The following is a 12,536-nucleotide window of genomic DNA, read 5'->3' on the forward strand; positions in this document are numbered from 1 at the left end:
ATCTTCTTCTTGTGCATCCACAGCGCTCCATACCGCACCAGCAAATGGGCGCCGCAACCAGCGCAAGCAGCCCCCCTCCTTTCTACAGGTGAACCCTTGCCACATGACATCCTTTTATCTTTATAACTGAATATTTATTTTTCTTTATTTCTAGAAATAATTGCAAGTCTTATTGTTTGTTTATTAAAGCAGTTCACTCGAAGGATTTTGGTAGATAATAAACAGTACTTTATCATTCGCCTTTGTCTGCGCCGCGTAGAGACCCGACAGTCTACCAGGCTGAAGCGCCACTCGGCCCTCAGCTGGCGGACGAAGATGGAGAGCCCAAGACCGACCTGGACCGCCGCGGCCAGCTCGTGGCGCGACTCGCCTCCATCCTCTACCTCGGTTCGCGCCTCCCTTCTTCCTCCAAACGCCTGATCACCACCCACTCACCCTATGATGTCCGTCTGTGTGCGCGTGTGTGTGTGCGTGTGTGTGTGTGTGTGGTGTGTGTGTGTGTGTGTGGTGTGTGTGTGTGTGGTGTGTGTGCGGTTACAGAGAAACTGAATCAGGGCAGCAAGCGGGAGAATGAAGGGAACAAGAGCACTCACGGCGCCGAACCAGATAAGGGCGGCGAAGGAGAACGCGAGCGGCGCCAACGCCTGAAGGCTCTTCTCCTCCACATCACCGACGACGTACGCGTGCGTGTTGTCGTGTGTTGTGTGCTGTGTGCTGTGCTTTGTGTGTCTTGACGGCCGTCTGGTGGTGGCCGGCAGGAGGGCGAAGAGTTACACGGACCGAAGGGCGTGGCGTTCTCGACCGACGCCAAGCGTCTCCTCCAGACTTTCTTCCTCGAGGTACCCCCATTATCATGCCGTCCATTGCGCTTGTACACGTGTCGTGTCGTTGATCGTGTCGTGTCGTGTCGTGTCGTGTCGTGTCGTGTCGTGTCGTGTCGTGTCGTGTCGTGTCGTGTCGTGTCGTGTCGTGTCGTGTCGTAAGTAAGTAACATGTTTTTTTGTTGATGTGCGCAGGCGGCGGGCATTTTGACAGAGCAGGCGGAGGGGCTGGCCCTGGAGGCCTGGCAATCGCGCCACCCCGAGCGCACCCGGTCCCACCGCGACCACCACCAGCAGCAGCCCAGGCCCGCGGCCGCCGACTCGTCCGCCGACGTCGGCCACAACGCATCGTCCGATCATCCGGTCGACACAGCGAGCGACGACAACGAGGAGCAGACGTCGGGCCTGTCGTCAGCGTCGTCGTCGTCGTCGGTGGCGGTGATGTCGTCGACATCGCCCCTGTCGACATCGCCGCCGGACGACTCGTCGCCCCCGATCTGCTCGTCCCTCTCGTCGTGCTCCTCCTTCGCCTCCTGCGACACTCTGCCGCCGCCTTCGTCGCTCTCGCTCTCTTCGTCATTCGTGCCCGTTTCGTCTACGCCTACGACGGCGTCGGCACATAGCCAGTCGCATGCCATGCATTCCTCTGCGCCGATCGACACCCGGCGGACACGAGCGGCCCCGGCCGCGATTGGCCTCGATCAACCCTCCGTTTCCTGGCACCACGTGCGTTCCCCTGCAACCAACCTGGTGAGACCCAGGAATTCCGGACATTCCCCAATATTGAGAAATTACAGTTTCATGCTAATTTCTAGCGCGTCGGTCGGTGCAGGTGGTGAAGGCTGTGGAGCTCCTGCTGCAGCTGCCCCTCGACGGCGGCGGCAGCGGCGAGGCGTCGGACGAGGGGCCAGGCCGGGCCTCTACGCACGGCGCCGACATCGATGGCGACATCAGCGCAGCCGCGGACGCGACGCTCAGCGCAGCCCACAGACGACGCGAGAAGGCGCGCAGCCTCAGCGCCCTCGGCCGCAGTACGCCCACCCGCTGTCGTGTGTGTCTTTTGATTTCTCTGAAACGCACGCACGCACACACACGCACACGCACACGGCAGATAATATGGAGGACCCGCTGCTGCGCCACTACTCCTTCTTCCGCCTCATCGACCAGAACGGTACCGCACGCCGCCGCCTTTGAGCGACCGCAGCCCCGGGTGACTCACATGGGCGAGCTGGCCAACGGGGGATGGTGCAGTGCCGGTGTTCCTGCGGTTGTTGGAGGGCGAACAACAGCGGTGGGACTTTGTATCGAAGCAGCACGGGGTGGTCATCCACCGGCGAACCATCGCGCCCGCCCCGCGCGGACGCAACATCCACTGCTTCCGAGGTGACAGCTCTCTTTCTCGTCGTCGTGTGCGGTGGAGCACGCACTCACACACTCATGTCGGCGCAGGGGTGGGCGTGATCAGGGCGCCCCCGTCCGTTGTCAAGGAGTACCTGTTCGAGCAAAAGGTGCGAAACACGACACACGACACACGACACACGACACACACGACACACGACACACTAGATGACACGCACACGATGAGCGCGGCGCACATGGCCTGACGCTGCGCTTGGTGATCAGGAGTGGGCGCTCTGGGACTGCTACGCGAAGGATTGCCGGGAGGTGGAGCGACTCGACAGCTGCACCAAAATCATGCAATTCCGGTACCCTCCCCTTTTAGTCAAGACGCCTTGTTGCCAACGTCGGTCAGTTTACCGTCGCCGTGGAACTCACCGGGTTACCATGCAACACGCCTTATTTACATTTTTTTTGTGCAGGTATGAGACGGAGCGGTGCTTCGTGCAGCACCGGCGCGACTTTTGCGCGCTTCTCCACCTCGTGCGGCGCCCCCGCGGCGCCATCCTCCTCGTACGCGCGCCATCTCACCTCCCATAGATCCCACAACCAACCAACCAAGACGTATGCGGTGTGTGCGGTGCGCGTATGTGTGCGGTGTGTGCGGTGGTGATGCGTGTGCGCCGATTTAAAGTTTGGGCAGAGTGTGGAGCATCCAATGTGTCCGCCACTCGAGGGCTGGACGCGCGGCGTCGCCCTCCACTCGGGCGCCCTCATCGAGCCCAAGAAGGTGACTCTCCCGCCTGCCACCCCCCTACAGCGCGTTGCGTGCGTGTCGTGCGCTTGTGTGTGTGTGTGTGTGTGTGTGTGTGTGGACTCACGTGCGTGTGCGGTGATGTCACACGGAGCAGGATGGAGAGGGCAATCTGGTGTCGAAGGTGACGATCATCACCCAGATCGATCTGGTGGGCCTTCCCGCGGCGATCGTCAACATGGTGCAGGTCCAGCGACCCCTCCTCGTCGCCCAAATCCAGCAACGCCTTGATGATGCCGCCAACCAATCGTAAATATGTCAATATATACTTTCTGTATTAATTTATGAAATGACATTCAATGTAATTGTACGTTGCACCTGACATTTCTTACTCACTTTCTAATTGTTGCTTTTTAGGTCACTAATTACCAAATTTGGACTTGACCTAATAGAGGCTGACACGTGGAAGATGCGAGAAAATAACTGAAGGGTCACGATAACAACACATCGCCAGTCCGTACCTCCAGACACAAGATGCGCTCGAACGCGTTGATCCTCTTTGCCGTCCTCTTCTTCGCCAGCACGGCGTTCTCCAGCAGTACCTACACACTCTCACTTACTCAGTGTGATCTGCTTCACACAAAGGCCTTAGTTCTGCTGATGATGGTGCTTCGAATGACTTCACTACAATTTAGGGCTCGCGCCTTTGGAGGTTGCCCAGGGCCCCAAGGTCGAGGGCGAGTACATCGTCCTCTTCAGCACCTCCCTCAGGGAAAACGGCTGTACTCCTCTCTTCTCTTTGTTTTTTTTTTTTTTTGTTTTATCTTTCGTTAATCAATTGAGACTTCTTTGATTCTTGTAATCTTAATGTAACTGGGAGGAGATATGTGTACAAGACTAACTTCCAACACTATGTTTGATGTTCTGATGATATGAAAGTCAAGGATGCCATTTCCTCCATGGTGGAGAGGCTGCAGGCGCTCGGTGACTCCAGCACGCTCATCGAGACCTTCGTCATTGGCGACACCTTCAAGGCTGCGCACGTCAATCTCAGCTACCCGTACGAGCCCCTTCACGCCTTCTTTGGCAAAGTTGATTTTCATTAATTTATTCACTGCTCCCCCCCCCAACACTCGGCCTGCAGTGGTCTTCTATCGGTCATGACCCACCCCTTGGTGAGGCTGGTCTCCGAGAACGGCGTGGTCACCATCGGCCACGAGTCCGCCTGCCACGAGCAGAAGGACGTCATCTGGGTGAGTGCACTGTGTTTTACATTCTTATATCTATCAATATAGTGATATATATGTATTTCTATATATATGGTTCTTTACTCACCATAAATGCCAAAAACAAAAAAAAAAAAAAAATAGAACTTGGACCGCATCAACACGCGCGCGATTGATCTGGTCGACGACAACTACCACTACAGCTGGGCCGGCGAGGGCGTTGACAGCTACGTCATCGACACGTACCTTGCATTCTTCTCCTTCTTCGTCTTCTTTACACTACAATGAAGAACTTACATTCTAATCATTCTTGAATGGCGGCTGCGCAGCGGTGTGCAGACGACCCACGTCGAGTTCGGCGAGCGGGCCGAGTGGGGCGATAACTTCTCCGGTGATGGCGAGGACCGCGACTGCAACGGTCACGGCACCCACGTGGCCGGCACCATCGCCGGCGAGCTCTACGGTGTGGCCAAGAGGACCAACATCATCGCCGTTCGATTCTCTCTTCCTGTTTCTCATTTCACCATTATTAGCCACGCGTTGGTAGTTGTTGACAGTTGTATGGTTGTGTGGTTGCATGTTGTGTTGTGTGCGGCCCACAGGTCAAGGTGTTGGCTTGCTCCGGCAGCGGAACGAACGCGGGCGTGATTGCGGGCGTGCAGTACACCGTCAACCAGGCCCACAGCCGCAAGAGGCCCTCCGTGGCCAACATGTCGCTCGGTGGCGGCCGCAGCACCCCAGTCAACGAAGCCGTTAACGGTACCCTCTCACCAAACCCAAACCCAAACTGCAAATTTCCGGAGTTGTTTCAAATTCCTTAACAACTTGTTTTGGCCAGCTGCCGTCAAGGAGGGCGTGGCCATGGTCGTGGCCGCGGGCAACAGCCGGGCCGACGCCTGCAGCTTCAGCCCGGCCAGCGCCGACCTCGCCCTGACCGTCGCTTCGACCGAAATTGCCGCCGTCGATTCGAGCGAAGAGCAGGAGGACAAGCGCTCGTCGTTCTCCAACTTTGGCGCCTGCGTCGACATCGCCGCGCCCGGCTCCCTGATCAAGGCCGCCTGGATCGACAAGGAGGGCATCGCGCCCAACCACGTCTACAACGTCATCTCCGGCACGTCGATGGCCTCGCCCCACGTGGCCGGCGTGGCCGCGGTGCTGCTCAGCGCCCAGCCGGAGCTCAAGCCGGCCGACCTCGCCGCGCGCCTGGTGGCCGACGCCAACCTCGGCATGGTCGACTTTGACTGCAACGGCAACGAGGCCTGCGAGAAGACCCCCAACGTCCTCCTCCACACCAACACCTGCGCCTAATCCAGAGAATGCACAAGATATTTCAATCATTTTGGTTTGCTGTTTTTTTGGTTTCCCAAACGTTTGGGAAATGGTTACGTTGCAACAGAAAAGGAAAGAGAGAAAGAAAGAGAAAAGAAAGAAAGAGGCCCTAGTGCTTGTCCTTGAGGACCAGGAACTTCTTGCCGGAGCCGGGCGGGATCTCGACCATCTTGGCGATGCTCTTGACGATGCGGGTGAGCTCGGGCTTCTTGGTCGGGTCGGCCGCGAGCTCGGCCTTGAAGTAGTTCACCACGCTCACCGTCGTCATCTGCTCCTTCCGCGCCAGCAGCTGCCGCACCGACTCCTCCGACAGCTTCAACGGCTCCTTCGCCTTCTTCTCCGCCGCCGCCGCAGCCGCACCTGTCGTTCCCCCCCCCCACGCCACCGCACACACGCAACACGCACCACCGCACACGCGACGCGTAAGCAATGAAATCAACAGAGTGACGGTGATGAAGAAGACGGTACCGAGCTTGGTGGTGGTGGCGTCGAGCTTGGGCTTCTTGGCGGCGGAGGCGGGGGTGGTGGTGGGCGAGGCGCCCTTCTTCCGCTTGGCGCCGGCCTTGGCGGCGTCCTTGGGCGACGAGGCCGCCGCGTCCTCCTTCTTCCCGCCCTTGCCCGCCTGCTTGTCCTCCTCGTCCTCCCGCTCCTCCTCCGACCCCTCGTCCTCCGAGTCCTGCATGCGCGACGTGTGCGGTGTGTGCGGTCGTGCATGTGCGGCGTGTGCGGCGTGCGTGTGTTATGAGAACGCGCACGCGGCATTGCAGACTTTGGTGGTGCGCTGCGTACCTCGATGTTGGCTTCATCTCCCTCGAGCTGCGCCAGACCTTTGATCAGTTTCCTCATGTCCTATGTGTCGTGTCGTTGGTCGTGAGTGGTTAGTAGATGAATGGAACTTGCCAGCCAGGCAGCTCACGCACGAGGTGGGCGCGAGTGTACCTGCTTGGTGGCGTCCTTGGTCTTCCTCTCCTTCTTCTTTTCCTCCTCCTGCGGCTGTTGCACGAATGAAGCGGCGCGTTAGTCCTCCATCCTCGATCCGTGTGCACGTCGTGCCGTGTGTCGTGCGTGCGTGTGTGTGTCGTGCGTGTGTGTGTCGTGCGTGTGTGTATTGTGTGTGTGTATTGTGTGTGTGTATTGTGTGTGTGTGTGTGTGTGTGTGTGTGTGTCGTGTGTGTGTGTGTGTCGTGTGTGTGTGTGTGTGTGTGTGTGTTGAATGGGAGGAGTGGCGATCAAACCTCATCAATGGCGCCGCCCTCGTCGTCGTCCCACGTCTCCTCAAAGTCGATGTCCTCCTTCTCATCGCCGACCTCCTCGTCCTTCTCCTTCTTCCCGCCCTTCGCCCCCTTCGCCCCCTTCTCCTCGTCATCACTCTCCGCACTGTCCGCCACGACACACAACACGACACGCACGACACGCACAGTCAATGGCACGCAGGCTGGGAAAAGGTTGGGAGCTGCGTCGTAGTGTGTGGGGGCGTACTTGGATTCGCCAAAGACGGTGAATCGGCTTTCGTCGACAAAGTCGCCGTCCTCCTTGTCCTCCGATTTGCCGCCGCCCTTTCGCCCCGCCGACGCCCAGCGACTCCCGCCGTGCTGCTTCTCCATTTGCTTCATCTGTTGCGTGCGTGCGTGTGCGCGGTCGCGCGCGTGCGCGGTGGTGCGTGTAAGACAAGACACGACACGACACACGACACCCTACGTCACACGTGGCAGCGAACAAGAAGTGGAGCACGCGCACGTGTTCCTCGGCTTCTTCGGCGCCCATGGGCACGAAGGGCCGCTTGGCGCGGAAGTGGTACCAGTCGCCTGTCGGCACCACCTTGAACTCGTTGCCCTGCCGCGCCGCAACCCAAAAGGAATAAAAATATTATAAAAAATAATAGAATGCAAGGTCACAAAACAAAAGCAAAATATTTTTAAAAATGAGAAAAATAAAAACAAACAAAAAGCGAAATGTACGTTTTGGATGAGAAGGAAGGTGTTGGAGCTCTCTCCCGCCTTGTTGATGCGCCCGACGTAGGTGTGCGCATCGCCGGTGTCGTCGAGATGGAGGGGGATGTTCTTCACATTTCGAGGATACATGGGACGCGAGAATGGGCGGCGCATGGTAGACGTCTTGGGTGGCGGAGGAGGCGGCGCCCCCTCCTCGGGCGGCTTGATCTCGTCTGCACGATAGGTGCGTAGCGGCTTGTTCCACGCGCCGAGATCGACAGGCACGTTGAATCGCGCTACGTTCCATTTCTCGCTCGCAGAGGCCATGCGTAGCACAAATTCCTTCATGGGGGGCTGCTGTGCAGCCGCGGTCCCGGCAGGCGAAGGTGCTGCAGCAGCTGACACAGGCGTCTGGGCCTGTCGCAGAGGGGTCGGTCCTCCTGACCCCATAGCCGGCACTTGTGGCCTGTTCATCATTTTCCTCTCTTCTACAAATCCATCTAGACCTTCTCTTTTTCTCTTTTTGTTTCTTTGGGACAAAAGGAAAAGAGCCAGGAAAAGAACTCACTTCTGGCCATGCTTTGTGCTGTGTGACAGGACGATCAGAGTGAGCCAGGCAATTGAAAAGGAAGATCTCACCAACAGCACACCAAGGGTATAGCCAAAGTGCTAGAAATCACCTCAGTATGGTGTAATACAAACATCCCCAAAGCAGGCCACAACCCCCCCCCCAACCACAAGAGGGACTGCAGCCTCAGAATGGTTTATGGCTGGTTTTATTGGCTGTCAATCTCATGAATGTGTATTCTATTGATCTTGGGTAGTGTTCCCTCCAGCAGTTCTTGATGTTGAGGCCTGCATTCTCCTTTTGTGCTTGTGGCCTTTTGATTACCAATGGTCGATTTTTTGTCATGTGGTGTTGAGGTCACCTCCCAGTAGGACCTCCCATCCATTGGCCTTAATTTTGTTAATCACTGGGAGGAGCTTATTGTTGAACCAAAGTGTTTGCTCTTCACATAGGCACCATTGGACAGAGTGGGTGAAGTTGGACATTGTTTGACTTCTACATCAGCATTGACTGTGGCTGCTTCAGGAGTATGGATGTCTTCCTGGCCAACCTGCGTCCTGGAGCCATGACATGATCAAGGGCAAGTACCCCAGTGCTCCAGGCGCAGACACTTCTCTTTGCAGGGTCTCTGCAGTGGCGGCTGCAGTGCCTATTCTGGGCCTCTCTTTCACATACTCCATTTGGGGCCTTTGGGCTTGGCAAAAGTCAAGATTACAGATTGAAAATTGCCATTAAGAAGGGCAAGTACTCTCAAGCATGATGGAATGAATCCATAGCCCTATGTGTGTGGTGTCACTGAGGGATCCCTGGAAGAAAAGAAAACTGGCCCATTCTGCGTTTTTAAAATGTCTCTATCTGTGATGTGTGGTTCAGATAAATATTCAAAACAGCTCAATACCCATAAACCTGGTTTTATCTGGTCATGAGGAATCATGGCCAGTAATAACCCACTCCTGCCCCTCAGAAGTGTAGTGACTTGATTGATTTCTTTCATCTTCAACTGTGGACCCCTGACCAACAATGTCAAGGCCTGACCTTTTGGGTATGCTTACCCTTCAACTTATTGATGGAGATTAATCTTCCTTCTTTTATTTAGATTACAATGTGCTGAAGCAAGGAATGGAGAAACTCTGGGAAAATCAAGGAAGGATGTTGAGGACTACATGAACATTGCAGACCAATGACATCAAGGCTGATTTACAGCTTGAGGTTGAGAAAGTCTACGACACAATTGCCAAGATTTGTCAAGGAGATGGCAAGGAGCTTGTGGAGAAATTTGTCACCATGATCTGCAAGAAGCTCCCTGACACTGTCTTCCTGGTCACCCTTTGACAGTACATCACTGATAAATACACTGCAATGGTACACATACCTTCCTTTTCCTTCATGTAGCCTGCTCACGTTATTCTTCCAAAGCTTTGCAGGCGCAGGAGGAGCATGGTCACAAGCCTCAATGAGGCCTATAATGCATGGAAGGAAGAGGATGTAGAGGTTCAGTTTTTGATACTTGCTTGTTAGGTGTTACTTACACCTCTACAGGTGACACAGAATGGCAAGCCTTGCACACCTTCTTTACATAGCCAATCCACCATGTGAGTGATTGATTCCTCACTGTGGCTTGATTCTGTGTCAGGCAGGTCTCCATCATTATGCACCCATTCCTTGCAATCCTGTATGGCAGCCCTTGCCAATTGCTTGGACCAGCACCACACAGCCATCTTCTCATTGATTGTACACTTTGCCTTTAGTGCTCACTTACTGTTGCTGATACATTCACCAACAGGATGCAACTCTTCTCTTGAGCTCAAGAACATGAAGCAGAAAGATGTCCTGGATTGTCAATCTATGAACAGTGTCTCTCCAACTTGCCCAATTGGGCTAGACCACAAGAGGGTGACTCAGAGTTGTGGGCAATCATCAGCACCCCTCGTCTGTGGTGAGCATGTGTGGCATTGACAGCAAATTGACCATTTCACTTGCTGTGCATCCTCCAGTGATCATGATATGAAGGCAAGTGACACAAAGGCAAGCAACACAAAGGCAAGTGGCACGAAGGCAAGAGACATGAAGGCAAGCAGATGACATGTTCTTTTGTTTTACTTTATTTATTTATTTCATACAGTGTAAATACATCATAAACCAACAAAGTTCGCATATTGTTCAAGTGTTTAAAGGCAATCAGAATCAGAATCATCAGGATGCGCCATGCCTCGCTCCACCAGGCCTGACCCTTGTCCACCTTTCTTGTCCCTTCTCAAGAGGTGAGAAAGGCGCCCACACAACTGCCACCTTTGGGCGCCAGCCGCGCCACATGGCCAACCCATATACGCTCAGTTCGCCAGCCACGCCAACACCAAAGGCTATTGTAAGGAAGATCTTAGCCCAAGGGGAAAGGTTCTTCCACACACTCATCATGTCAGTAGTTGGGGTCATCATCATTATGTGAACATCTCATAGTTTCAAAAGACTGGTTAAACTCTTGCCCCTGAGGTTCGTTTTTCCATTTCCAATTAATTTGTGGAAAAGGGGTCCCAGGGTCCCAACCACACATGTCCCAACTCTCCATCACTCAGGGAGACATCTTTCCCTGGAACAGAGCCTAACTTGATGTAGATAATAATTATGGGCTTAACTATATATAACTTGTGTAATCATGTCAACATCACTATCAAGCTGGACAATGGCCTCAAAGTCCCTACCTCAATTCATCATGTTGGCAGACCAAGAGCTCCAGAGTTATGACTTGGAATTTTTTCGCAGCCATCCACACAACAAATATCAGGTTTTCTCACTTGCTATGTAAGCTCATGACATTATGCCTTGTTCAAAATGCACTACAGAGGACAGGGTTCAAGGTGGGAAGGATTCAGCCCTGTACAATGCTTCATGGGGTCTAGGACCTCGCCATTTCTGAGGCATTTCACCACTTTTTTTCAGAACCACACAACAAAGATCACTCATTTTCCCACTTATGACACCTTCAGCACCAACAATGGCAATTTGTGCATCATCATCATGGAATACATGCCCAAAGGCAATATGTGATCATGCAGTCAAGGCCAGTACATGCACCAGCAGGGCGTGTTGCACCTGGACATCAAGCCAAAGAATGTGCTCATCTTGGCCAAGGGTGATGCCCTGTTGTGCAATTTTGGATTCTCATGATTTGTTGATTGGGATCTGATCCATGGATGACAAGGGGACATCATCCTGGCCAGATTCCACACACCCAGGGGAGCGTCACCTGAGGTGTACAATCTGCTGGCATCCATGCTGCGCACACCACCACACTTCCAGATCAGGATCAACAAAATCCTGGAGCATCCATGGGTCGCTGGTCCACATCCTTGTCCATGAAAACAATCCACACATGACCATCATTGGTCCACCTCATCCATAAAATGGCGCCATGCCCCCAACTTGGAAATCACACAAATGAATCTTCTTGACAAGCCCAGACCCTGTCTTGGCATGGCCATGGGCAGGATCAGAAACAGGGTGGAGCAGTATCACGAAGAGGCCAACCCTGTGGCAGTCTTCACCACCACCAACAAGTTCAGGCATGGGCTCAAGCTCATTAACAAGAGCAAACATTGGATCAGATGATCCACACCACCTTGTGATGGTCAATCACCACATCCCACAGCCCATCACTTGCAATAAGGACACTCACATCATCCAGCATGGCCCCCATGTCCATGGATCCAACAAACAGGATCAGCAACACAGCATAACCAGCTGTGTGGTGTTGGTGGTCAGTGGTGGTGGCAAACAGCTCATAGCTCTGGGTGTCGCCAAGCACACAGGTCATGGTGATGTGCACCCCATCAAGGCGCACATAGGTCTGGTTGATGGCATGCAGTATGAACAATTCCCCAGTTCACTCAATACACCAATCCTCATGCTCACTGGCTTCAGAATCGCCCACCCACGCCCACCAGAGCATAGTGCCACCTCCTTGCCACAAACACACAGTGGCCATGCTGCCCAACCCACAATGGTGACCATGTGGATCTGTGTTGAGCTGTTGTTGTGCCTTGTGCAGTGCTTGTGAGGTGGTGTTGCCTCCATGTCCATCCAACACCTCCAAAGCAAAAAATTGCTTTTGAGATGTCGACCACCCTCACCTTCGTGTGGACCCTCGCCGTGCTGATGCTGGGCCTGCTTGCCCCAATGGGCCGCAGAGACGACTGCGCACTCAGTCAAGCAGCACCCGGTCGATGGAGCTGCGATCAAGGACCTGCAAGGCGGGACATGGTAGTGGTTCTACACCAACACCACCAGTTCGTCGTGGGAGAGCTCCTACCTGATCTCGCAGCAGACGGGGATGTGCTTCCTGCAACGCGCAGACTTCAACTCGGTCGGAGGCTGCAATGTATTTAACGCCTACGGCTGGTGGCACCTGCAGGCCAGGTCCGATGGCTACGACACCACCTTCTGCGGAGCTATTTGCACCTTCAACCCCGCCCTGTAGTTCGCCGCAGCTGCTGCGCTATGCCCACTTCATAAACAGTTTCGTTACAAGCTTGATGGTGGTGGTCCAGTAAAGCAGGCCATTTTTCTTTTCTT

General features: G+C 54.5%; 3 protein-coding genes and 1 pseudogene across 3 annotated transcripts; 3 read left to right on the forward strand and 1 right to left on the reverse strand.

The window, feature by feature from the left end:
- Positions 1–315: 315 nt before the first annotated feature.
- On the forward strand, positions 316–3,226 carry ACA1_326070 (peptidase, S8/S53 subfamily protein; the record flags this gene model as incomplete). The annotated part of the gene is made up of 12 exons (XM_004355391.1): positions 316–387; positions 543–677; positions 759–839; positions 1,017–1,547; positions 1,654–1,852; positions 1,933–1,992; positions 2,073–2,204; positions 2,271–2,329; positions 2,445–2,527; positions 2,642–2,732; positions 2,863–2,949; positions 3,071–3,226. 12 exons carry the CDS (start codon positions 316–318, stop codon positions 3,224–3,226), a joined length of 1,686 nt encoding a protein of 561 aa, XP_004355443.1.
- A 619-nt stretch (positions 3,227–3,845) lies between these two features.
- ACA1_326080 (encystation-mediating serine proteinase) lies at positions 3,846–5,447 on the forward strand (the record flags this gene model as incomplete). The annotated part of the gene is made up of 6 exons (XM_004355393.1): positions 3,846–3,973; positions 4,058–4,166; positions 4,284–4,381; positions 4,469–4,631; positions 4,742–4,898; positions 4,978–5,447. 6 exons carry the CDS (start codon positions 3,846–3,848, stop codon positions 5,445–5,447), a joined length of 1,125 nt encoding a protein of 374 aa, XP_004355445.1.
- Positions 5,448–5,577: 130 nt separating this feature from the next.
- Positions 5,578–7,747, reverse strand: ACA1_326090 (uncharacterized protein; the record flags this gene model as incomplete). The annotated part of the gene is made up of 8 exons (XM_004355395.1): positions 5,578–5,828; positions 5,937–6,144; positions 6,258–6,317; positions 6,408–6,461; positions 6,704–6,845; positions 6,948–7,081; positions 7,206–7,301; positions 7,427–7,747. 8 exons carry the CDS (start codon positions 7,745–7,747, stop codon positions 5,578–5,580), a joined length of 1,266 nt encoding a protein of 421 aa, XP_004355447.1.
- A 4,330-nt stretch (positions 7,748–12,077) lies between these two features.
- Positions 12,078–12,441, forward strand: ACA1_326100 (annotated as a pseudogene).
- Positions 12,442–12,536: the final 95 nt, after the last annotated feature.

Source organism: Acanthamoeba castellanii (assembly GCF_000313135.1).
Source record: "Acanthamoeba castellanii str. Neff unplaced genomic scaffold scf7180000084504, whole genome shotgun sequence".
Classification (NCBI taxonomy): Eukaryota; Discosea; order Longamoebia; family Acanthamoebidae; genus Acanthamoeba; species Acanthamoeba castellanii.